General features: G+C 43.0%; 1 protein-coding gene and 1 non-coding gene across 5 annotated transcripts in view; one reads left to right on the top strand and one right to left on the bottom strand.

Moving 5' to 3' along the window:
* GPM6B (glycoprotein M6B) overlaps positions 1–27,282 on the bottom strand; it is a 48,261-nt gene continuing 20,979 nt past the window's right edge. For 2 of the 4 annotated variants that reach the window (XM_049767095.1, XM_049767098.1), the window contains 6 exons: positions 17,266–17,452; positions 15,172–15,328; positions 9,936–10,107; positions 6,105–6,178; positions 5,157–5,222; positions 1–2,078 (listed from right to left, as the gene is read on the bottom strand). In XM_049767095.1, the coding sequence (XP_049623052.1) occupies positions 1,929–2,078; positions 5,157–5,222; positions 6,105–6,178; positions 9,936–10,107; positions 15,172–15,328; positions 17,266–17,452 (806 nt within the window). In that variant the 3' untranslated portion in view covers positions 1–1,928. Of the gene's footprint in view, positions 2,079–3,142; positions 3,585–5,156; positions 5,223–6,104; positions 6,179–9,935; positions 10,108–15,171; positions 15,329–17,265; positions 17,453–27,282 lie in introns of those variants that run through there. The other 2 variants (XM_049767097.1, XM_049767099.1) reach the window with 1 other exon arrangement.
* LOC126000019 (U2 spliceosomal RNA) lies at positions 8,795–8,983 on the top strand. Its single transcript, XR_007492423.1, has one exon. It is a non-coding gene; the product is annotated as a U2 spliceosomal RNA (small nuclear RNA).

Here is a 27,282-nt window from a genome sequence, read left to right as displayed (position 1 = left end):
TGAATGAAGCTATAATTTTATTTCATTGTTTTTAGTACATCCACAGCTATTTCCACCTAAATATATCTTTAAAATAAGCATACACAAGTATTGACTATTATCTACAAATATTTATTGTAACACTTGAATAGAACTACAGAAGCCCTTGGCACTGATAGAAAATATTGATTCACTGTTAGGTTACAAAAATTTATACATAGCAAAATTTAATGCTCTTTACATAAAAATATTAGACTACTTAAACAAGACTTTGAGAAATTCTTGGTAAGAGCTACCAGAATTAGAAAATTAAAATTAGGCTTTAGATGCTGCCACTTCTAGAACACTTGACTCTAACAGCACCCCAACTGCTGGGAAAAAATAGGTAAGTGTCATGCAACGGGAAAACAAAGCACCAAGCTAGTCTGGAACAACTGTTCTACACAGGAGAGCTTCTCCCAATTAAAATAGTCAAGATCCAAAAAAGCAGTTTTAGGCATTAACAACAACAATGAAAAGAGCCCAAAGGAAATAGTATACTTGATGTTCCATTTGAATAGCATCTTGATATAAAGGTACGCATCCTTTCATTTGAAGACATTTCTGCACGTGTATATGTTTTAAAATCCAGGAAACAGCCAAAACCACAAGTTAATTCTTAACGTGAATATACATAGTTAATCCTATATTATGCAGCCCCCTTAAAAAGCACTGATGCACCCAACAGTTATATGTATCATTTCAGAAAGAACAACACAAAGGTTACCATCACTAATACCCAATACCTATAGTCAATGTTTGGAAACACAATGATTTCGAAGGCAAATTTCTTTTGAAAATGGCTTAAACTCAAGCAGTGTTATTTTTTTTGTAGTTTTTGTTTTTTATTTTTTTTCCTGAACATTGAGCTTTATTATTCCAGGAAATGGAGGTCTAGAGAAGAAAAAATGAAATAAATATCAACCCTAATTTAAGTATTCAAGTCTATAAAAGAAGGAGGTCTGTGGTCTCTCTGTAATTAGGTTTGCGATTGTTGGTAAGAAACTGTAAACTCACTATTCGAACCACATAAAATCGGTTTAGAATGGTGGTCATTTTAATAAGGTAACACTTCTTAAGAAAAAACAGTTGTGGAATAAAGTTGCATGAAGGATTTGGGAGCTCTTATTGTATAATTAAGTAGAAATTTAAAGCAAGTATTCATTAAGGCAGAGCTGACATTTTCCCCCAGAGAAATGAAGACAGGGCCAGTATTTAAAAATGAAATTTGTTATAAAATTGATCCAAGAAAGCTTGTCAATGAGTGAGAATCCAGTTTCCATGGTTGGAGGAGGAGAATTAGAGTAACTTTAATTAGCATTATTGAGAAAGCAATGAGCCCTAGACTTCTGGGGAGTCAGCTCATGAAAGTGGATTATAAGGATCATATTCTCTTTGATGAGCCCAAGTTGATAAACATCAGCTGTTGAAAGTGAAAGTAATCACACACCCAAATGCTCTTTAATCCCCTATGTAGATACATCTAAGTACAGGTAGTATGTGGGGATTTATGTTCACATCCTTTTATGCTGGCATGTGATGGGTCCCTAGCAAGTTATGTCATATTCCCACTGTCTGTCATGGAGGAGATCGATTGCTCTAGCAATCTACTTGAGGATGCCCAAAATTTCAAACGGATGAGCAATCTTTTTTTTTTGTCAAAGTGTTGCCTTTTAAAATGGCTTCCATGGAAACCTCCAATACCTGTTTCTAAAGAAAAAAATTAAAAAAAAGATTGACCCACTGGAAGATTTCCCAAGAAATACATCCCAGCAGCATGAGACAGACAGTGAAGAGTTTGGACTTGAACGTTAGTTAGTTTGGTGGGATACACTTCGGTACTGCAGAGCAGCTATGTGGTGATTTGTCAGAGCTTTCAATTCGTCGGCGGAAACACTCTGGCCACCATGTTATGTGTAAGAATTGAGTTGTTCTTTAGACCGAGACTGGATATCTTGCAGTTCCTGTTCCTCCTTTGCTTTGATATCCTGGTAAGCCTGCATTTTGCTCGCGTCCTTTAAGTAAGCCCAGTTAGAAGACAGTATCATGAGGAAGTGGATCTGGAAGAGAAGGGGTGAGCATGATGGCTAGTGAGCATGTCAGAAGGTCAAGCAAGCAGCTAGTCAGATTAGACGGTCTTTACTTGGACGTGGGGAGGAGGTTATTCGGGATTAATGCTCATTCTGCTATCAGGATCATACACCGGAAGCATGCTCTACTAGTGTGCTTAATATTAAAGGCGGAGGGACCGTTAGTATACAAACGGAATGAACTGGCAAAAATGTCTAAGGTTATTGGTAAGGAAAAGCAAACATGAAGTACAAAAGGGTGCTTTTTTTTTACCATTGGCAGGGTAATTTTAAAGACTAAATTCAGAAGTTCAGGTGCACGTTGTATGTTTATTTTCACCTAAGTAGCATGCAAAGATCTTTCCTATCTGTGGATAAAATATCATTTCCCAAGGGCCTGAGAGTGTGAACAAAGTTGTAGTAGATCCTAAAACAAAAAAAAGCTATATACTGAACAGGAAAAAAAGTAAGTGAATGTTAAAACCAAAATTAAGGAGAGTGCAGTCTGGATTCACTACTAAAAATATTAAGAGTTTTTATTTTTTTTATCTTCCATTTGCTGTGCTCTGCAAAATGCAAAAGGCCATATCCTGTCTAGTTCCCTCCTGGTTCCTAAAAAGTTAATACTACATCTCAACTTCCTTATACATTCTATTTCCTTCTCAACATGTTTGAGACTTTCAGATAGAAGCAAATGTCTCTTCCCACTCAATTATTACATGTACTTTGAGAATTGGCTCTGAGAAATCAGTTACTACTCACCAAATCACAACAATTTAAGGCTATGACTTTTGTGGGTTTGGAAAGAAATACTTGTGTCATGCCCCCACTTCCCTCCAAAAATCTTCCTTTCTGAGAAAACAAATGACTGGTTTGTAATTTTCTTCAAATTTTCATCTCATTTAACTGGGGGCTGGGATTTAGAATGAACTATTTAAAAACAAGAAAAATAAGTTCTTTAATTTAGAACTTTCAAAATCTTGATGAAATAATTTTGAGAGCCTGAAAAAATTCAGATTTTAGTTGGTTTTCTTCCACTTCATCTTCAGTATAGGTTTTCGTTGGCATCATTGCAAGCACTCAAAAAGAACAAGAACTTTGATCTTTATCCCAGACTGCAATACTTCATTTGTGTAGTCTCTCTCTCTCTCTAAAGTCTTATGCTCACCAATGCCTGTTCATAACGGACTCCTTTTTCAAAAGGTGGAAATAGCCAGCAATCACTGTTTTATAACTCAGATATAGTAAGTCATTTGGTTAATCTACCATGCACATTGCAGTGACTAAAGCTATTTACAAGTGTCTGTGACCAAACTTGCAGAAACCTAGAGGCTGCTGCTTTAGTCTGGAGTGTCAGTGATACTTCCCGCTACATAGTCTAGAGCTTGCTAAAGCGCCTTAATGGCCTTATGCAATTTAGAATTTAGTGCAGCAATCTTCCCGACTCTTAAACTTCAAAACCGCATAGTTATATGTAGTAGCCATCATGTAGATCAGCTGGTGGAAGAGAACAAAACAGGACAGTGAGATACAGGTCGCGAGCACCAGGGCCACCATACTTCTTAACTGAGGCAGGGTGCAAGCCAGCTCCTAGCAGAGGAATTTCACTTCCCCTCTGTCCTCACCACAAAAGATGTACGTGTCTACCCAGGCCCCTTTTCTCATTCCACACACACAGTGAAGGTCCTCAACAGGTAGCATGCTGAGGCAGTGGAGAAAGATGGAGCTAAATGCTACACATTCACTCCACCCTACCATCTTGGCCCAACTCCGACTTGTCATCTTATAGCCCCTGATCTGGCCAAGAAAACAGGTCCCCACCCCCGCTAACAGGTGGCTTCTTCCAGGAGGCTGCAGAATTTGGTTCCCAACAGCAACTTTTGATTGATTCCCCTTCTCTACATAGTTTTCTTTCTTTTCTTTTCTTTTCTTTTCTTTTCTTTTCTTTTCTTTTCTTTTCTTTTCTTTTCTTTTCTTTTCTTTTCTTTTCTTTTCTTTCTTTCTTTCTTTCTTTCTTTCTTTCTTTCTTTCTTTCTTTCTTTCTTTCTTTCTTTCTTTCTCTTTCTTTCTTTCTTTCTTTTTTTTTTTTTTTGTTACACACTCAGCAGCACTCATGGGGTACTTCTAGCTCTGGACTCAGAAATCATTCCTGGCAGATTTGGGAGATTGAACCTGGGTTGGCTGCATGCAAGGCAAATGGCCTACCTATTGTGCTATCACTCTGGCTCCACCTAACAGAGTTCTTGACATGATAAACCAAACCATCTCAGATTATATGCATACATACACAGTTGATCATTATTCACAGATGGGGGAGTTTGCCAAGGTGCTAAAATGTCTTTGTAAGCCCAATTTTTAAGCATGAGAGGCAATGAGCTTCCTTAATGACATAGATTTGTGTAAAATGAACTTCATTTGCATGAGTTCTCTTGGCCATGAGTACAATTTAATGAATCAGCAGTTGTACAAAAGACATCAAATAGGGTCTTTCCTTGAGGGAAAGACCAAAACTGCTCAGGGAACTAGCATGTAAGTACCTTAATCCCTGTACTGTGTCAGGCCCCAAAGGGATCTTTAAATAGAAGTACCCACAAAGTTGATTGTGACCAGTGGCCCATTTCCCTGGAAAACAGTGACTTGGTATTCACAAATTCAATATTTGAGATTTATCCATAACAGAACAACTGCACAGGACCAGCTCAATTGTACCAATATGCAAACAGACATCTGGAAATGTTTTCTTGGCTAAGGATTTGATAGTGCTTCATTCATTAAGCACTGGTCCATCAACCAGTCAGAAAAATAATGGCTAAATAGCCATCAAACCAGTCAGTTCCAGTTAAAAGGGGTTGGCACCATTTTCCTTTCCATTAGAATGCCAATATCTTAGGTATAGTTGGTGCCAACTGGAACTTCCTGGAATCTAGATACATGGTAAGTTTACGTCGGGAACACTTAACCAAGCTGGAGTCACAGAACCCTCTGCATCAGAAGACTGGCTGACCAGAGCTGCAAGGGAACTCTGTCATGGCAGGGAATGCAGGAGGGTTGTCCTTGGCTGTTACTCACCAGGGCAATGACTGTGGCACCAGCACCTGCACAGGCCACGATGAACAGGTGATAGGACATGTAGAACTAGAAAAAACAGAGCACTTACATCAGTATCATCTGGGCAGTGGCTCTAGAGCTCTTTGCCCAAAGCTGGGGCAAGTATGTTGTCTCCTTTTTGACCCATTTCTTTGCCCTCACCTCTTATTGGACATGTGGGCCAGCTGTGCACTAGAGGTCTAATGCCATTTTGAGCCTATCCCAATGATGGATGGCACACATTTATGTATAAGCCAGGAACTCATTTCAGTAAATCCTCACTTTTCAAATCCCTATAAGAATTTTCATGAATCTGCAAGTCCTGTTTGTGTCTTTAAGAATTTGTCATCATTAAAAAATAATTTGCCATTATAAAATAGCAGCAAGTGCCTGGAAATATTCTAGAGATTGGACATAAAGGCAAAGAAGAAATCATAGTCATTTCATTGCAGAGACTTCAGTGGTTAACCATGACTTGGTCCAAACCTAAACGAGTGGAAATCTTGGAAAATTCACAGGCCTCTAACAAATGTTCTACTGTCTGAAGGGAAAGGAGAAAAAAATCGATTTATACTTTCAGATTTGAAGGAGAGGGACAATTCTCCAGCAATTGCCAAGGTAATGCTTGATTCTAGGGGAATCTTACTTGAGTTACATGAGAGGGTCATTTTTCTAGGTGCCAAATATTGGACATTACAAGCAAGTGTCTTGGAAGTTCATAAAATAGAACTTTACCTCACTAGCATAATTAGCCCATGTGACTTCAATCCAAAAAGCTGTTTTGGGTCATAACCAGCAGTGCTTGGGATTGAACCTAGAGTTCATACAAGGGGTCAGTACTTGTTGCCATTTCCCATTTCCTCCAAGAGCCCCTTTGCTTGTCCTCAGGTACACAGTGATCCTGAGTTGTTGGGTCCAATAGGATGTTACCTCATTGGTGTTGCAGATGTTCTCAAGGGCAGAACCACATATTCTTCCTGGGAAAGCATTCCAAGGGATGATACCTGTGGACAGAAGCCCAAGAGATCTGAGTTTTTTGTTTGTTTGTTTTTGGCCCATTTCTGGCAGTACTTGGGTTACTCCTGGCTCTGTGCTCAGAAATCACTCCTGGCAGGCTCAAAGGACCATAGGAGATGAGATGCTGGGGATTGAACTCAGGTTGGCCAAGTGCAAGGCAAATGCCCTACTTACTGTGCTATTGCTACAGTCTCAGACTTTAATTCTTCTGCTCCACCAGACCTCATTTTTAGATACCAATTACTTGTCATCAGGTGCTGTGGTTCACTTCCAATGGACAAATGTGTCTTCTGTAGAACAGGTGATTGAGAACACCATACCCTCCTTGGTAAGAAGAGCAAAATCATTAAGTCCATATGAAAATTTAAAAGCCTAATTGATTGTGTGCTTGGGTTGGTGGTACTTGTCAGGAATGATTTTGGAAGCAAGTTTTTTTCCCCTAGCGTGAGTGTCAATGAAGTCAACCAGCAGGGCAGCCTTGCACATCAAACATGATTCTGAGATGCTATGAATTTCTGCCAGACCTTTGACCTTGCCATTCAAACTTCATTAATGAGCTATCTACCACTGGTTATCTGTGCAATTGAGTGCAGATTCAGAAACTGTTATAGCAGTTTGAAGTTATTTATTTATTAGAATGTAATCCCCTAAAAAACTTGTTAGCATTTTGTTATGGTATTTTTTTTACATTCATTCTTATGTCTCTTGCAATGTATTAGAAATTTGGAAAAAAAATAACACAGTCCTTCATCAGAGATGTATAACATCTCTTCCAAAAGGATTAAAACAATTCCTTCTGGGGCTAGAGCAATAGCACAGTGGGTAAGGCGCTTGCCTTGCATGTAGCCAACCTGGGGTTTATCCCCAACACCCCCATATGGTCCATTGAGCCTGCCAGGAGTGATTTCTCAGTGCAAAGCCAGTAATAAACCCTGAGTACCACTGGATATGTCCATAAAACAAACCAAAAAAATTTTTATAGGGCCCAAGCAATAGTACTTGCCTTTCATACTGGCCAACTTGCGTTCAATATCATATGGTTCCCTAAGCACTGCCAGAAGTGAATCCCAAGTACAGAGCCAGGAGTAACCCTTGAGTACCAGTAGGTATGGCCCCCAAACAAAAACATTCCTTCCATTCTTGCTATGGGCCAAGAGTAAACCCTATGGAAAAGATAGTGTCTCCAAACTGTCAGAGAAAGAAATGAATTTTTTTTTTTTTTGGTTTTTGGGCCACACCCGGCGGTGCTCAGGGATCACTCCTGGCTGTCTGCTCAGAAATAGCTCCTGGCAGGCACGGGGGACCATATGGGACACTGGGATTCGAACCAACCACCTTTGGTCCTGGATCGGCTGCTTGCAAGGCAAACCCCGTTGTGCTATCTCTGCAGGCCCGAAAGAAATGAATTTAAGTACAGACATTTGAGGGGTGAGGCTAGACACAGTGGTGTTGGGGGACTCTGAGTTGGCTTGAGATAGGTCTACATGAAATCCCCCACATGCAAAACATGTGCTCAACCTTGTAAATGATGTCTCTGGCCACAATACAAAAAAAAAATCATAAGATATACTTATATCACTATCAATTTTTGTTAACAGTAATTAGGAATAGGGACATGATATATATTTATTTAAAAATATTAAAAAATAAAATTTAGATTCACTTCTTACTCCATTACAAAGAAAAGCATGTTTATATGAGTTGTATGAAAGCAGTTGTTGGGGTCACACTCAGCAGTGCTCAGGCATTGCTCCTGGCAGTGTTTGGGTCACCATGAGGTTCTAGGGCTCAAACAGGATAGGCTGCATGCAAAGTGAGCACTTTTACTCTGTATTGTCTCTCTACTCCCTGGCCCTAGGAAGTTTTATGCAAGTTTTATATTATGATAAGGATAAATTAATAAGGATAATAAGGATATTAATAAGGATAAAAATAAGGATCTTGATAAGGATAAAAGCCACTCTAGGAAAAACAAGCAAAAACAAAATACTCTTTTCTCTCTAGTCGAGTACAGAAACAAGTTATTTCTTCAGTTCTGCTGAAAATCCCCCACTGTATTCCATATCCCTTCTGGCTAGAAGCACCAATTAAATTCTTCCTTAGAATGGTACCTTCTCACATTCAGCAGGAAAGTCTGAATTTCAAACTAATTGACAGGTAGAGAAGTGGCTATTCTATGTCAAAATGGACCAAAGCCCCAGTACAGTGGGGAGGGTATTTGCCTTGCCTGCAGCCAATCCATATTTGATCCCCAGCATCCCATATGGTCCCCTGGACCTGCCAGGAGCAATTCTGGAATGCAAAGCTAGGAATAATCCCTGAGCACTACTAGTATGGCACCCCCAAAAAATGAGCCAGCCTTAGTTACTTGTTTCAAGAATCCATTCCAGGGCCCGGAGAGATAGCACAGCGGCGTTTGCCTTGCAAGCAGCCGATCCAGGACCAAAGGTGGTTGGTTTGAATCCTGGTGTCCCATATGGTCCCCCATGCCTGCCAGGAGCTATTTCTGAGCAGACAGCCAGGAGTAACCCCTGAGCACCGCCGGGTGTGGCCCAAAAACCAAAACAAAAAAAAAAAAAAAGAAAGAAAAAGAATCCATTCCAATCGCTTCTCGCTTTTGGCTAAGATCAAGTGTAGTATCTGTTCTTATCAGTTTAATATCTGATACGTCGTCTAGCCGACGACCATCTATTAAATGGATTTTTGGCACTAGGAACTGGAATAGGAGCTTGCTCCATCCATTCCATGCATCGACCTCATATTGCAGTACCTCCAGGAACGGTGTACCAAAAAAAAAATCCATTTCATTCTGATAGTTTAAATAAATTTATATTTTATGTTGTAGTATCAGAAATGATGCCATACAGCAAGGCATCATTTCCACAAAACCTGCCTTCAAACACTGGATTTGCAAATTATTTGAATTACCTAGTGCTGTTTGTATGGGATTATACAAAAAATTCAGGGAAAATGTTTATAGTAAATATCTGGAAATCCTTTTCCCTGAACAGTCTTATGCAATATTAGGCTCTCTGTGACTAAAAGGTACCTTTTAATCTAGCATAAAAAAATGGTGTATTTAACAAGCTGTAAAGTGGAGACCAGTTACACTAGTATTCTGGGGGGTAAAGGAGGGAGATATGGGATACATGCTGGGAACAGGGGTGGAGGGAGGACAATACTGGTGGTGGGAATGCCCTTCATTCAGTGTCACTATGTACCGTAAATAATTCTGTGAAAGACTTGTAATACACTTAGATCACAATAAAAAAATTTTTTTTGGTTTTTGGGCCACACCCGGCGGTGCTCAGGGGTTACTCCTGGCTTTCTGCTCAGAAATAGCTCCTGGCAGGCACGGGGGACCATATGGGACACCGGGATTCGAACCAATCACCTTTGGTCCTGGATTGGCTGCTTGCAAGGCAAACACTGCTGTGCTATCTCTCCGGGCCCTAGATCACAATAAAAATTTATTTTTAAAAAATGGTGTATTTGTGCAAATAGTCTGAGTGCAGGTTTTGTTATTGGGGGGACATGGGCCACACCCAGAGGTGCTAAGGGGTCATACCCTGATTTTTGTTTGCCTATAAACTCAGAGAGATTTCCATCTAGAAAACATGACGAGGGACAGTATTTGCTTTCCTGATGAACAAAGGCCGGACAGTGTGGTGATTGGTTGCCCAGGGAGCCACAGAGAAATCAGGGTCCTCTCGGGCAATCAGCATCAACAGTGAAAGGAGGTACCATATTGCCGGATATCCACACAGATCTGCTCCACACCCGCCGTCCCGTTGGTCTGGGGAGACTTGATAACTTCACAAGTGGACCAGATGTTGTAGAACATGAACACGGGCACAGCAGAGAATCCGAACACGCCCAGCCAGGCCACACCCAGCACGTAGGTGAGGAAGACGAACTGGGTGAAAAATGAACAGGAAGATGGGTCACGGGCTCTGACCAGACACCCCCAGAACCACTTCAGATCCTTCTTTAGCACGAACATGGGACCTTGAGATGATTCCTTTGTTTAAGGTCACAGAGCTCCTAATCTTTCTAATGGGGTGATGTGTCTAAACATGATCTTACTCCCAGGACTTCTCGGTCCAGGGTCTCTCACTGCATGAACCTTCTCTCAGACCTTCTCTGAAAGAACCTGCATTTTACTCCATGAGGTAGAGCTGCTAAACTCCAATCCATCCGAAAATGGAACTTCACTAGTTCCTGGAGCCTGCAAAATTACAAAGAGCATCAGCTGTTAAACCATTTTTTTTCCTTTGGGCCACACCGGTGACTCTCAGGGGTTACTCCTGGCTACACTCTCAGAAATCGCTCCTGACTTGGGGTACCATATGGGACACCGGGGATCGAACTGAAGTCTGTCCTGGATCAGCCGCGTTCATCTCCGGTCCTGTTAAACCCTTTCTTAAAGGTTGAAAATACCTTTGAACCCAATCTTCATACGGAGGGAATCTGATGCAATTCTCATTTCCCTCTAGTTTTCTTTTGTCTTTAAAATTCACAGCAGCTCTGCAAGCCAAGCAACAGCTCAGGAAAAATTCGTGCTCACCCACACATTGCCATAGGCGGTTTCAGGGAGAATAGAATCATATTGCTTTCCTTTCTTCATACCCTTCCTCCCTGACTACCAATTTTCAGACAACTTTGAAAGGCTGCTTCAAATCTGTTTGTGGTATTTACATGTTCAGAATGTGCGCCCACGGATGGTGTGGGTGTGGGTTTGGAATTCAAGTTTGACTTTTATTTTTTGAAGCTCAGCTGAAGACGTTGAACATTCCAACTTTCCTTGCTGCTGGCAATACCTGGATGGTTCCAGGAGGGCTTGAGGTCAGGCTCAGAGAAACACTGCCTCCTGTTGGTCACCCCCCGGAAACTCCAAGAACAAGTCTCCTCTCCTCTCCCCTCCCCTCCTCTCCTCTCCTCCCCTTTCCTCCCCTCCCCTCCTTTCCTCTCCTCCCCTTTCCTCCCTTTCCCTCCACTCCTCTTCTGCCCTTTCCTCCCCTCCCCTCCTCCCCCTCCTCTCCCCTCTTGTCTCATCCCCTCCCCTTTCCCTTTCCTTTCTTCTTTTCCCTTCCTTTTCCTCTTCCTTTCTTTTCCTTTATCTTCCTTTTCCCTTTCCCTTACCCCAACCCCTTCCCTTCTTCCCTTCCCTTTCCCTTACCCCAACCCCTTCCCTTCTTCACTTCCCTTCCCTTCCCTTCCCCTTCCCCTTCCCCTCCCCTTCCCTTCCCCTCCCCTTCCCTTCCCCTTCCCTTCCCTTCCCCTTCCCTTCCCCTTCCCTTCCCTTCCCTTCCCTTCCCCTTCCCCTTCCACTTCCCCTCCCCTTCCCTTCCCCTTCCCTTCCCTTCCCCTTCCCTTCCCCTTCCCTTTCCCTTCCCCTTCCCCTTCCCTTTCCCTTCCCCTTCCCCTTCCCCTTCCCCTTCCCCTTCCCTTCCCTTCCCTTCCCTTCCCTTCCCCTTTCCCGAACATTTATTTAACCTTCCATAGCATTTTTCTTTTCTAAAATTATGGAAAGCAGCAGCTCTTTTTCTTACACTTTAAAAGAATATAACCATTCTAACACCGCCACAGAGATTTGGCAAAGGGCCAGTGGTTCTTTGCCTGCAAAGGGAAAGATAGTGTTCAGTGGGGAGGGCGTTATAGGGAGCCCTGCCTGTCATGGCCACCTCCAGCACTGACTTGTCTCCTTTAGTGAATTAAAATGGATGCAGAGGCTTCTAGGAAGAATTAGTGAGAGCTAGGCCTCTTGGTGAACAGCTTAACTGTTTCCCTGTGGAAAAGGTGTCCAGAACGCAACAGGAAGAAGCCTGGTGTATCTTTCTGTCCTTAAATTGTCGCTATGGCCATAACTAACACTCCCCTGTGACCTAACTTACTGAGTAAGCACTTTTATCGAGCCCCTTAACTTAGCATTTATCACAGTGTTGAAGGCCCTGGATGCTGAGGCAATAGTACTGGGGGGTAGGGATACCCCATAGCCTCTGGCACATGCTCTAGTATTCTTTCCCGTCCACCATTCCTTAACACCCACTAAAAGGCAAATTGATGCAGATCCAATTGTCTGGTAATTAGAAAATGTAATCCATGAGCACACATCAGTTCAAACTACCCACAGGAGCAGGGGAGATATTTTTAGAGCAGATGGGGAAACAAATAAGCAAGGAAATACTTCAGTGAGGAGGTGAATACAAAGTTTTACCCCAAGTCTCCCAGGGCATGAGAGATACTATAGTTCTGGGGCCCTTGGAACTTACCTTAACATATACCAGCTCACATTAAAGATGGCCACCATAGGTAGTGGGTGACTGAATGCCATGACATGCCCTGGCACAAGCTGGAACTGCCAGTGTCCTGGCCCCTGATTTGGTTGTTATTTCCTCTGATCCCCAGTATTATTTTTGAGTTGCCTCCTTCCCTTCAATACTCCTTTTGGCAAAGCCAGAACAAAACCGGAGAACCCAAATGTTCTCTACCTCTGAGCCATATTCCTGCATATCCCTGTAAAAGTTCCCTGAATTACATAAGACTTTTCATATTGTTCTGATTGACAACTTGATATAGGCAGCTGAGTATCTCTGATGTTACTACTCTGTCATGGAGCTTCCCCTTCAACCCCAGACTGGAACCAGCATCATCTTTGAGAGTTTTAGCTGCATAATATTCCATTGTGTATATGTACCACAGTTTCTTTAGCCATTCGTCTGTTGAAGGGCATCTTGGTTGTTTCCAGAGTCTTGCTATGGTAAATAGTGCTGCAATGAATATAGGTGTAAGGAAGGGATTTTTGTATTGTATTTTTGTGTTCTTAGGGTATATTCCTAGGAGTGGTATAGCTGGATCGTATGGGAGCTCGATTATATTATGCAGCTGTCAGGAGGGATGAAGTCATGAAATTTTCCTATACATGGATGTACACAGAATCTATTATGCTGAGTGAAATAAGTCAGAGAGAGAGAGAAAAACGCAGAATGGTCTCACTCATCTATGGGTTTTAAGAAAAATGAAAGACATTCTTGCAATAATAAATTTCAGACACAAAAGAGAAAAGAGCTGGAAGTTCCAGCTCACCTCAGGAAGCTCACCACAAAGAGTGATGAGTTTAGTTAGAGAAATAACTACATTTTGAACTGTCCTAATATTGAGAATGTATGCGGGAAATGTAGAGCCTGTTTAGGGTACAGGCGGGGGTTGGGTGGGGAGGAGGGAGATTTGGGACTTGGGTGATGGGAATGTTGCACTGGTGATGGGTGGTGTTCCTTTTATGACTGAAACCCAAACACAATCATGTATGTAATCAAGGTGTTTAAATAAAAAAAAATATATATATGTAGAAAAAAAAAGAGAGTTTTAGCTGGAGAAATGTAAAGCCAGAAAGCAGTAAATCATGCCATAATTTATTTCCAGAAGGTGGTTTCTTTTAAGAACTGAGTTTTTCACCTTCTGTCATGCTTAATGTTATGCTGTTGACATGACATTTCCAGCCTGCAACCCCCGCTAGGATCCTGCTTCCCTTTCCAAGGTCCCCGGTGGCCAATGAATGCAGGTGAGCCAAGCAGAGACCATTTTCCCCTTCTGCAAAATCAAGACATCCGATTTCAGGATTCTGTTGTGGAGCCCTAAAAAGAAGCTGAGGATCCAAGCTCCCATCCCTGCATCAGATTTCAGATCAGAAACCAACCAACCTTAACCACTTTCCAGCTACCCTGATTCACCAGACCCAGCCACCTGAGGGGTTAGAAACACGGTGCATCTGGCGGTCTCACCAGCTTGTGAATTTTTATTTTTATTTTACACCAAAGGACCTAGCAATCATGATCATCCTTCATAGGGGCTAAAATCACTTGTGTGGTTGACAAGTACATGGACTGACCCAGCATGGAAGCAGACAGGACTGAGCGAGGAAGGAGAAGGGGCACTGCCCTCTTTGGTTCAGGCTTATTGGGAGAAGGTTCACGCTAATGCTGGGTGCAACTGGTGTGGGCATAGAGGGGCAGTCTAGGGGCAGTCAGTCAGAGGCAAAGCAGGCCCTGTGTGTATGGCCTAGACGAAGATTAGGGTTGCCTCCTTTCACAGCGCCAGTCCTATTGCTGTCCTATGAACCAGAACTTAACACAATAGTGTGGCTTTATATGCTCCAAAGGCATAAGAGGCCAATGAGATAGTTCAGTGGGTAGGGTACTTGCGTTGCTGACCTAGTTTGGATTCCCAGCACCTTATGGGTCCTCTGAACTTATTTCTAAGCATAGAGCCATGTATATAACCTGAGCATCACTGAGTATGGCCAAAAATAATAGATAAAAATTAATTAAAGCTCCAGAAGCAAAAAAAAAAAAAAGGGACCGAGTTTTCCATGGGGAGCTCAAATGCCAGTCTGTGGAGCCTAGGATTGGGAGGGAGCCAGCTACTGCTCACCCTTAAGAGAGCAGACAGACACAGGGTAACATGGAAAGGGTACCTGAGATCTCCCCTAGTACAGGGCCCTAGAAGCCTCACATTCTCAATAATCTTTGGGGCAACTCTATCCTGGAGCCCTAGGGATTTCCTTGCATTTTCTTCAATTCTTCTCTAGCTTCCCCCAAGACTCCTTATTTTGCTGATTCTCTACCTCACCAAACCTCAAAGTGATCTCCTTCATGTGACCACACACACTCACACATCTATCGTCTCTAACCTCCATGTCTCCAGAAATCCCAGCTCTCTGCAATTTCCTCCTAAGTCTGGTACTTGGGACCTTTCTGATCTGGTCCCCTGCCATACATTAACCAGATTCTGATGGCTGCAAGGCTGGTAGACCTGGTCCATGCTGGTAGCTCCTGAACTTTTCTGGGCACAGGCACATACCTACTCCAGTCCCTGTGGCATATGGTTTGACATGGCAGGAACCAAAGGCTTGTGTGCTCACTTGAAACTGTAAGACTCATGGCTTAGGCTTGAAGCCAGCACCTGCAATCTTTGCACTCACCATGCCACTGATGCAGCGGCCACAGGCAGTAGTTTTGAATTCGCCATGCAGTTCCTTCACTGCACTCGTGGTGTAGAAGCCCTCAGCCAGCAGGATGATCCCATACAGGAAGAAGAAGGATGCAATTCCATAAATGACATACTGCATCAGCTGGATCCTGTGGAAAGATAGCACCCGACTAAGTAAATCTACAACCTCACATAGAGATGATGTTTCCAGACCTCTGGCATGGATAACTTGGGTGTGATGGCTTCTCTGGAATAATGGGGTACTCTAGGCAAGCATTGGGTTTTCTGATACTTTACCCTGAAGTGTCCTCACTGGGCAGGGAAGCAGACACAGGCCTGGATGGCTGTCAGCCTCCAGCATGTTGCCACAGTTGTTCCCTTCCAAAGGAGAATGTGTTCTTGCATGGTAGTGTAGGTTGGTCGTGTGTTTTGAAGAGATGTTAAACTGTACCCCTTAGTCATCCCATCCAGTAAGCCAATATTGTCTCCATCAAAAACTAAAGGACAATACGTTCTGTCCACTGTACTAAACTGCCACCCCACCTGTGTGGCACTTAGTGGCATTGTGATTGAGCCTTATGCATGCACTCAGACTTACTTGATGGAGCTACCTAGACAGGTGGTTTTGCTTTGGCATGCTTACTCCAGGAGTGATCCTAGTAAGGTCGGTTTGAGATCTAGAAAATTCACTCACAACTAGATATTTTTGCCACACCTAATGGAGTTCAGGCATTAATTCTGGAATCCCTCCTGGGAAGCTCAGGGGACCATGTGGGATGGTGGGTATTACCCCACATTCTTGGTGTAACCTGAGCTACTAGACCCTCCCATTCCTGAGAGGGGTCTTGGGTGGATTTACCTGTGACTTTTCCTGCTAGACTCTCCCAGGAATGGGAGGGGTCTGGGGGAGATTATAAAAGGTTTGGCCTGAGGGACCAAAGGGGATTTGCCAGCATGTAGGTTGGAGGAGACATGAATAAAAGAAGTTAAGATGCAGGACAAGGTAAGAATGGCATGTGCTTAAATAGGTTTATGATATAGGTCACACTTGATGGCCAGGGCAAATGAAGATGTTATTTCTCTGGAAGCCTGCCTGTGAGTGAATTCTATACCTGCCGCTCTCCTGAACCCACATACCTGCCGGCTGAAGGGGGTTGCAGAGCCACGTGGTCTGAGATGGCAGAGAAAGGTCTCACCATCTACCACCATCCAAAACCATCCTAAGGGCTGTGATGCTACAGGTGGGGATCAAACTAGGGTCAGCTACATGCCAGCCCTATTCACTCTATTACTCCAGCCTTCACAATTACTTTCCTCCTCTCAAGGACATCAGAGGACCAGATGGCTTGGGCTTGCCATTAGCATCATGTGGCGCTGGGATTCTCTCCCCAGAGGCAATGATGGTGGTCTGGAAGAAGCAGGGACATGGAGGACTTCTGAAAGATCTCTGGGAGTTTGAGATCAAGGATCCCAGAAGAAGAAGGCAGAGTTTTCTGCAAAAGCCCAGGTACTTGCATTTTTGGCCTTGGATGATGCCCTGTGAGATTAAGCTTCTTCCAGAGATCACAGGGCTCATGGCTCATTCTACTCCTGTGGACTTGGGCTAAGTGCTCATGACTTCTACTATTTTGGGGACAGTCACTTCCACAAACAAAAATGGCTCCTATTCTTTTTGTTTTTGTTTTTGTTTTTGGGTCACACCTGGCAGTGCTCAGGGGTTACTTCTGACTCTATTCTCAGAAATTGCTCCTGGCAGGCTTGGGTGACCATATGGGATTCTGGGATATGAACCAACGTCCTTCTGTATGCAAGGCAAATGCCTTACCTCCATGTTATCTCTCCGGCCCCATGGCTCCTGTTCTGTGGGAGCAACTAAACAGTCACCTCACCATAGTCCCCACATCTAGTGCTCTGAAAGGCCACTGTGGTGTGGGGAAGACCAGCACCCCCAGTCTTTTCCTTTTTCTTTTCTTGTAGGCATTTTTATATCCTGTGGGTAGGCCAGTCATTGACTTTCAGCCAGTCTTCTCCCACACTTGTGGTGATTGCATTTCACATGGTTTCTTTCAGGGAAGAAGATACTTACACTTCACTCAGCAGGGCGTGGTCACTGGCATTGGTAGAGAAGTGTTGTTCAAGAATTGCCACGGTGCCTGCAAGAGCCACATGCCCACAGCCACAGAACAAGGCGACCCCAGAGAAGCAGAGGATGGTTGCCACCAGAGAGGCATAAGGGACTCCTCCCAGACACTTGATGCAGCATTCAAAGCAACCTGGATCCAAGGAGAGAGATTGCATCTGTCAGGGCTTTCTGGGCTTCACAACCGCCACACTAGGGCCAAGAAAGCATAACCTTTCCCTCTCCCACATGCTCGTGACCAACAGTTTAACCTCATAAGGACCAGGGTAAAGTTGTCATCATCTCCCAATCTGTGGCTCCAAGACAGACTGCAACTTGCTCATATCTATAAGGACAATGAGTCGCAAACAAGCTGACAACTTGAGGAAGAAGTCACAGTTCTAGAGCTTCAGGACTGAATTTCAGGGGAGCAGTAATTGCTACCCAAATGACAATGAAGAGCTGCCATTCCAGTGAGGGTCAAAGGAGAGGACACCAGGGAAGCCGCACTTCTGTGAGCAGAGTCAAATTCCCCCAATAGCAACTCTTGGGGGTTTCAAGTCTAGCTAATTCTGCTGCAACCCATGGTCCCCTGAGCCTTTGACCTCCTGTCCAAGCAAAAGAATCAAATACAGTCATTACACTGTGGCTGGGTTCCACAAACTGACAATTTTGGAAAGGTGCTGGGTACTTGGTCCTTAGGTAGAGTCCCCAAGTTTCACTCCTGGGTCTACTCAACTTTCATGCACATTAGTGCCAGAAATTGTCTCAAATTTTAAATAAAAATGTTCCACCCAGCCAGAACTCTCCCTTAATTCACAGTCCCTTTCCACCTCCTCCCCCTCCTCCTCCCAGCTTCCATCTGCCCCCTTCCCCAACATATGTTCAGAGTAAGAACCCAGATCTGGTAAGTGACATTCAAGTAGTCAGAAAAAGGGGAAGGAAACAGAAGAAACAAAAAAGACAAAATGAGCATCCATGAAGTGAAATGAAGGAGAGTGAGTCACAATTCACTCTTACTTTGGAAGAGTCAGATTGCATCTTTTCAAGGTAACTTTTTTCTTGAACTGTCCACATACAGCCTTCTCCCCTAAGTAACATGTCCAATGGCACACATTTGTCTTAATGGTGCATAACTGGCCTCAGGTAACCTTTCCTGACCTCCCTTTCCTTTTATATTATCCAGACAGATAATTGTCTGGTCAATAAAAGTCAAATCTGTAGGAATTTTGATGTTTCACCATAGTCAAGCACACTTCATTACACCAAGGTGAGCATTTGAAGTCATACCAGTCACCTGTCCAAATAGTATGTTCCAATGGCCAGGCAATTCCATTTTGCAGAGCAATCTCTCTCTCAATTAACATTTGCCTAAATACCCCATGTGAGGTGATCACAAATTCATGTCCAGATTTCTCATTGGGAAATCAAAACTGCCAAGTCTTCTTGAAGACTACTCTCCCTGAAGTGGATTAATGAAACTACATAAAATGGGAAACAGGATGCCATCTATTTCATGTTCACTAGCAAGTTACTATTGGAGATCTGTGGACCAGGACAGTGGGTTCCATTTTACTTGTAGTCTCACCTTCTGGTAACTGAGGTCAAAAGCTCAAACTCTCTTCAGTATCCAAACCAAGAGAGTCAACTCTTTGTCCTCAATAGGGTCTCTACATTAAGAGAAAACAGGTATATATATGCTATTCTACACCTCATTCTGTATCCTTGAAAACAGAAAGATTAAGATGCACCCAGGTTTCTTGATGAGCCATGTCAATTGATGCTAAGTGGACAGAGACATATGGCCTCGGGGATCATGTGGTCCCACATGGTAGCCATTAACACATATGGTAGTTATTAAAAATTAAGGCAATTCAGTTTGTTGGTGGCACTAGCTATATTCTCCATACACAGCAGCCACATGTGCTTATGTGTTGGATGGGCCAGACAAAAAACAGTTGATCACTGAAAAACACTACTTGGAAGACACATTTGACTTGCCACATGCCCAATTTCCTGTCATGCGAACAGGATTCTGTTTTCTTTTTTCTTTTTGACTTTGAACTTCATGAATTTAGTATTTTTGAAGACTGGGTCATAAGTTCTATGTTTGGCACTGGGGATATAAATATGAAGTAAGAGAGTTTGTTTCTTTGTTTGCCTCTGAGAACAGTGTAATACCACAGCAGCCAAATAACAATTAGAGTATTATGTGATCAGCATTAAGATAAAGACTTCTGAGGCCCAGGTGGGTGGGGAGAGCAGAGAATGGGAAAGAACATAATTTCTACAGGAGATTGGCCAGGAAAGGCTTTTGACAGAAATATGTACTAGGCAGAATACACAAACAGCATTTATTTTTTAATTAAGCTCTTTTTTAAGGATAAGAGTTAAAGAAATACAGTAAAATGGTGTGAGAGTGGCAACTGTTGTTGTTTGCATAGACCTAGCAAAATATGGGGAAAATAGAAAGGAAAAGCCTTGGCCTGATACAAGGAGACCTTGTCCCTGAAGTATTCTGGCATAAGACCAGCTCTGGGCTCCAGGCATACTAGGTTGTCCTACCCCGAGTCATTCTCTGTGGTCCCAGTAAAATTTTTTTCGCAAAATTGCTATTGTTGGTGTTAGGATTCTGTAGTTAGAGATCCTGGTTTCTGTGTATATCCTACATCGAAGTCAGGATGATGTGGAGCATCCTCTAGTTTCACCTAGCCATCACAGGGCAATGTGGAGAGCCCTGCGCTGAAAGCAGGTTGTTGCTGTTGCTAAGTTATCTGGGTGTTAAAAGAACCTTCTTTGGAGTAAGTCTATGCCAGGGCAGTGGGAGGGTCTTCCCTGGTAGAGGTTTGCTTGCTGGTGATGTTATAGACAACTATGGTTGCACAAACAGCATTTCTTTGTGTATATTTTAGTTCTGTGCCTATGAATAAACTCACATCCTTTCTCAGCATATGAAGTTGGGGTTAGATGTTACGGGAGAGCACACTTGCCCTCCAAACATCAGACACATTCTTCCAAATCCACAGTGGCTACTTCAAAACAAACGTTTTATCCCAAGATCTATAATATTCTGCTGTTGTCAAGAGAAATACCAGAGCTGTTTCCTGACTCCGGAGGATAAGTGAGCTTAAAAGCATGATGCTCCTCAGCCCCATACTTACTGCTAGAACAAAGCTAAGGCTTTCCTATAATTTAGCGCAAGAATTTCAAGTAATCCACACTATGGGTCCAGTTTGAATACAGCAGGGACTCAAGAATTGGAGGGATCACATCAATGAATTAGGTTGTTTAAGCAGATGTCAGTGGTCTGGTGACTGCAGTAGATGGTTTTATTTGAAGCTGTAGGAACTCTGGCTTCTATAAAAGTCACTATATCCCTTATTTTTCCATATGCACAGATAAAACTTTGCTGGTAAATATAAGTAGAAGGTGTGGAATACAACATGGGAAAATCTATAGAGAACAATATTGATGAACACATAACTTAGTCTGGTTTGGTTGACCAGTTATCTGCAGGATACAATTTCCTAGCTATCCTACCATCTAGAAATGGATCTGTCCCCATTGGGCTATCAATTTCAGAAACTCTCTATGGGCAGTGTGTAAGAAAACTTTGAACACTGGAAAGTTTGGTTAACTACCACAGTATGCCAGAGAAACCAAAAATACTGTCCAAAGTTACAAAAAAATCTGGCTGTGATTTCAACCAATGGAATCCAATACTATTAATAACCTCACATGAACAGCATTTATGACATACTGTACATGTGGTAGAGGTAGAATGGAGTTCAGGCTGGCCTGATGGTGTGTGACCTGTGCATTTTCATGGAACTCCAGTTCTTTTAATTGTCTGCCATTGACATCTTGATATTCTTAATACTTTGTGAACAAAGATGTCTGAATTTTCATTTTTCACTGGACCAACAAATTACAGAACCAGTTCTGGCTATTTGAATGGGAGGAAGTAGAAATTAGTTACATGCCATAGCGGCATTGGGTTTCATTCTAATATTAGAAATGAAGCCTAGAAAGGCAGACATCATCTTGTCTAACACATTCTCTTAAGTACAGAAACCATCAAAGTCTATATAGGAAGTAAACATATGCTAGATTGAATGACATCTCCATTCTGAATGAGAGTAGCAGTTACTATGATATTCACAACAGACTCAAAGCTTAGTTCTTCTAAGTTGGGGTCAGCAAATTGTACCTAGACAGAAATTTTATAAAGGATGTTTTATGGGAAGTTATACCTGTTCATTCACAAATTGCATGTGATTATTTTTGCCCTAAAATTACAAAGTTGAAGTCTTATATATTCATCATTTTGCTGAACCATGAAAAAACTGGACAAAAATCTATGAAATAGTGGTTTCCAACCTATTAGCTATCAGGCCATAAAGAACCATCTATGGCTAATTAGTCAATTATTAAAATGCTTACTCACCAGAATCAAAGAATCAATATTGTTCCACAGCTCATTTCAGAGAAGCAACTAACAGAGACTCGGGAAGATTGCTCATCTCTCCTTCCATCAAGAGGAAATTGTCCCAAGAACCCTATTTTATGATCATCTCAGGGCTGCAGTGTCAGAGTTTAATGGAAGCCATCAGCTAGCTAGTCAGTGAGATTACTGTAGGTGAAGGTGACAGCACTGGGAGGAGGGCTCAGATGTACATTCGTTGCATTTCACTCATTAGTACACAGTCAAGAATCAGAAGTGTAGTTGAGGCCTTACGTTTGGGACTGGGCACTGGAGAATTGACTGAGAGCTCCTATGAGCTCAGAGAAGCACTGTCTGCATGCTAATGGAGTTTACAGTCTATAGGGCAAATGGACAGGAACCAGATGGTTTTAGAATTTGAGTGCATTTTCTCAAGGGATAGAAGGGTGAGTTACATAGGATGTTCCCAACAGCATGAACAAAAATTCTGAGGAAGGAGCATGGAAGAGGCTGAAAAGAAGAGAACTGGGGCTGGAGAGATAGCACAGCGGTATTTGCCTTGCAAGCAGTCGATTCAGGACCTAAGGTGGTTGGTTCGAATCCCGGTGTCCCATATGGTCCTCCGTGCCTGCCAGGAGCTATTTCTGAGCAGATAGCCAGGAGTAACCCCTGAGCACCACCGGGTGTGGTCCAAAAACCAAAAAAAAAAAGAAGAGAAGAGAACTGGGGTAGGTGGGGGTGAGGTGAGGAGGCCAGGAATGCAGGAAGGCTCCCTCAGAGCTAGAGTTCTTGGGGCTTACTCAGCTGCTTGAAGGATTCTGGATTTGATCCACAGAACTATGTGAAACCAGTAAATATTTGTTGGGGGAGTGTTTGGGCCACAACTTGCAGTGCTCAGAGACTGCTTCATACCTGTGCTTAGGGGAGACTTGTGGTATCAAGGATTGAAGCAGTGTCAGGTGTATAGAAGACAATCATGCCTGAATTCCTTTACTACCTCCCTCATTGAGCACATTAGCCATAGCTTGACCTTGCAAATGGTGCCCCTGTTGATATGTAAAGGAATAAAGTGGGATGTGGCAATGAGGATGTGCCCATTGCAATGACAGGTAGCTTTATAATCATAAGAAAGGAAGACCTCAGAGAGGTGGAGTTGTCAAATGGGCAGGACTTAGTGTAGATTGTGATGATGGGGCTGGGTTGCACTGATAATGCCTGGGACTTATAACTGGGTGGGCCCTGTGTTGTCCCCTGAGCTAGGATTGACTAGAAAGCTTTAAGTACATAGATGTTGAATTTTGGACACTTGGAGTTAGAAGGCTTTGAATCTCAGTCAGAGGGACTATCCTAGTAAAGAGATTAATAAAGAGGTCTGAGCTCAAAGAAGCCCAAGTTAGACAGGCTCATCTTTGGAGAATAATCAAAATTTTCAGATGTCAAGAAAATATCAGAGTGGAACTTTTATCAGCTAAAAATGATTTCCTTTACTCAGGAAGCTTGAGAGAAATGCACACCCTCCATCCCAACTTAAGAACAAATTCAACTAAATCAGAAATGATACTAATAGCCATCTACCCTCGGGAGTATGGTTTTTGCACACACCAAGATTTGAAAAGCCCATTTCTGGCCTCCATTTTTATATACCCAGGTACAAATAAAATGAACTGAGATCATCTAAAGTGCCTGCTTATACATCCAGTTGGATTTGGGGTTTCCTCTCTAAGAGGCAGACTCCATGGGCTTGGCCACTGGTAAATCAAATGGCAAGTTCTAGGGACCCCACCAAAAAAAATGGTGCCAACTATCCAGCAATCTGAAAAAGAATACAATTAGATTGACTTTTCTGAGTACTGTTAACTTTCATATTTGTCACAAAGAAAAATGCTTTGTGTCATGCTGAGAAGCCAGAAGGACAGGCCTATGAAGGTGTCCTGTTTATACCCTTTCAGAGTGCTGAGTGTGTTCTCTAAAGGCCGAAGCCCTTTGACTCAGCTGTCTCCCAGCTAAGGCATAGCCTGACCAGCTGATGGGGTGCTACTGAGTTTGAGAACACTTCACTGCCAAAGTCCATGCTACTTATAAATTGGATACTTTCCTCAGAGATGTTTACAGATTGGGGTTTCTACAGATTGGGTTTTCTCAAACAGTAATTACATGATCAGTTCTCATGAATTAGAAAAGACAAGGAAAGCATTTCTGGTATGGTGGTGACCTGCTCATGTGAAAAAAAAATCAACGCTAAGATTTTGGATGCATTTTACTAGTAATTCTCAACATTATCCCAACCCCAAACCTCTGTTAGGTTAATGATGTCTTAAACGTTTTTTTTGACAGCCTCATTCTGTGTCCAAAGGGAGTTTTGGGCTTTGAGTTGCACAAAAACTCCTATGTGCAATTGCCTAATGGTTTAAATATAAACCATACAGTAGGGAGAAGTACACACCAAGGCCACTAACTCTCAAAGGCCACTTGTTTTGAGCGTCTTTAGAACCTTTTGTGCAGAACAACAGAATAAAACATGTTTTGTCCTTGGCTGAGCGGATGGCTGTTGCCATGGCTGTGAGTTCATAATGGCTCAGTGATTTGCCCCAAGTTGTCTGTGATCCAGGCTGCAGCTTTAATGCTGGCAGCAGAGGGCCCAGCAGGGAGAAGACCTCACCCAGAATCTCCCCCCCCCCTTGAAATGAGTGGGACACCCGTACAAACATTCACACATACACAATCACCTCCACATCTCTCTTTGCCTTGTTACTTTGCTGATTTCTAATGAGCCACCCAATGACAAAGAAAGGGAGAAGTCAGTGTGGTAATTGGGTAACAACCAGCAACAAAGAGAAGGGTGTGAAGAGAATTCTACTGAGAAAAATAAAAGTAGATGTCGGCCTCCCTGGTTCTAGGGTGGTCTAAGAGCAGCACTCCAAGTGGGTGGCTATGCCCACAGGGATATTCAGCAATGCCTTGATGTAATGAGAGGAGCAAATGCTACTGGCATCTAGTGGGCAGAGACCAGGGAGCTTCTCAACCTCCTGTGGGGTATGGAACATGTGTACCCTGCCACACAGCACACACCCATCCAAGAAGTCTGGGACTCAATGTCAACTGTGCAAAGGTCAGATACTCCCCCTAAGGTCACAACACATAAATACATATGGTCTGGTGCAGCCAAATTCTGTATATTTTTTAAAAAGTGAAAATAAAGTATCTAACTTTGCTTTGCTTTGATTTTGGTTTTGGGGCCATATCCATCCGTGCTCAGAGGTTACTAATGGCTCTTGTGCACTGGAATCACTCCTGGTAGGTGTCAGGGACCATATGAGGTGCCAGGAATTGAAATTGGATTGGTCAGACACAAAGCAAGAGTCCTATTTGATGTATTATTTCTCTGACCCCACTTTATTCTTTTATTTTGGGGGGCAAGAGTGCTAGGGGTGAGATCCAGGGCACAAGTACTCAACCATTGAACCACATCCTGGGCTGTAACTTTTTTTTTGTTTGTTTTTGGGCCACATCCGGCGGTGCTCAGGGGTTACTCCTGGCTGTCTGCTCAGAAATAGCTCCTGGCAGGCACGGGGGACCATATGGGACACCGGGATTCAAACCAACCACCTTTGGTCCTGGATCGGCTGCTTGCAAGGCAAACACCGCTGTGCTATCTCTCCGGGCCCGGGCTGTAACTTTTTTAAGTGAATCATGGTGAGACAAATAGTAAAATAGTTGTTGATGATTAAGTTTCATCCCTTCACCAGTGTTCATGCCCCAACACCAATGTTAATAATTTAGCTCCCATTCACACCCCATCCCATTGCCTTTATGACTGAGACTTTCCTTCTCTGCCTTTCTCACTCTCCTCTTACTTTTTTCCTTTTAGGCACTATAGTTTGCAATACTATTACTGACAGGGAATCATGTATATCTCTTTACCTCCTTTCAAAACATGCAGTTCTTTTCCAGAGGGATCATTTCCAACCACCTGGCCCTAACTTTGCTTGAAAAATCAGAGTGGGGAACTACAGCAGGTAACGTGCTTGCTTTGTACTCTGCCAACCTACATTCAATTCCTGCAGCACATACATCATATCCCTGAGTAATTACTGAGCACTGTTGGATGTACCCCTAGATCCCCCCTCAAATAAACCCCAAAACCCCACAGAGCAGAAGTTACTGAATTTTGTTGCATAAAAATCTTGCAGGTGTGGACCGGAAGAGATAGCATGGAGGTAGGGCATTTGCCTTGCATGCAGAAGGACGGTGTTTCGAATCCTGGCATCCCATATGGTCCCCTGAGCCTGCCAGGAGCGATTTCTGAGCATAGAGCCAGTAGTAACCCCTGATCACTGCCAGGTGTGACCCAACCCCCCCCCCCAAAAAAAAACTCTTGCAGGTAACATTTCGGAAATCCTGATGCCCAGACTTGCCCCAAGATCAATTAGATTTAAATTTCTGAGTGTAGGGCTTAGGAATGAGAGGGATTTTTTTTGTTTATTTTGGGAAGTTTGGGCTGAACTTGGTGGTATTCTGGGGCTGCACCAGTCTTGGTGTTCAGAGATAGTTTCTGGTGTTTCTTGCAGGATTGTGTGGTGCTGGAGCCTGAGCCTGGGCCTGTAAAGAAGCCTCTGTTCTTGCTCAAGATTTTCTCTGTCTTATCAAAAGCTCCCGGGGTGATTTCAATGAGCACCAAAGCTTGAAAACTAGTGCCACATAGTAAGGAAGGATCAGCAAATCATGAACCCCCTACTATGCTCATCTGAGGAATTTGGAATGCTCTGGTTTGTTTCTAAATGATTTTAAGTCAATACTGTTTCATGATATGTGGAAATAACATGGCATTCAAAAAATATCTGTCTGGGACCAATGAGATGGCTCAATAATATGGAAAGGCAATGTTTGATTTCCTGAATCATGTAGTTCAATCCTCTCATTCCTGATATCACTGGGAGCAACTCCTGAACAACATGCCAGAACTCACCACCAGGTGTGGCATTGAAACAACCTACAAAAACCAAATGTGTGTCCATAAACTTGGATAGGAATACAACCCATGCAGTTGGTTTAGACATTATTGTATGCAGATGTTTTCAAGCTACAACGATGGAGTAAAGTAGTTGTCACAGATATTCACCATCTGGCCCCTTCCAGAGTGCAGATTCCTGTTAGAGAGCATGGCTTTTCCAACTGAAATGTGTTGGCAAGTTGCCCTGGGAGGTCATTATATTCTGTTTCAGATTCTGTTTAGGCAGGACTGGGAAATGTCTATACTCTTGGCTCCCAGGCCATTCCCCCCGGCCCATCTGCCAACCCCACTCTGAGCCACTAGGGCAGAAGGAAGACTTCTCAGAGTAGGGTCTGCAAAGCCCCAGCAGGTCAGATGTCTACTAGGTCCAACTCTCCATAACAACACAAAATGTTCTTGTTTCACCAGGCTGACATTTTCCCAGTAAAGCTGTCAATATCTTAGAATCAGGCAGGGACATCACAAGTGAGCTAAGCAGCAGTGCATGCCTACCACCACACACTTGCAGAAAACAATCAAAATAGAAAAG

Source organism: Suncus etruscus, chromosome X (genome assembly GCF_024139225.1).
Source record: "Suncus etruscus isolate mSunEtr1 chromosome X, mSunEtr1.pri.cur, whole genome shotgun sequence".
Classification (NCBI taxonomy): domain Eukaryota; kingdom Metazoa; phylum Chordata; class Mammalia; order Eulipotyphla; family Soricidae; genus Suncus; species Suncus etruscus.
This window is presented reverse-complemented; position numbering and strand designations above follow the sequence as displayed.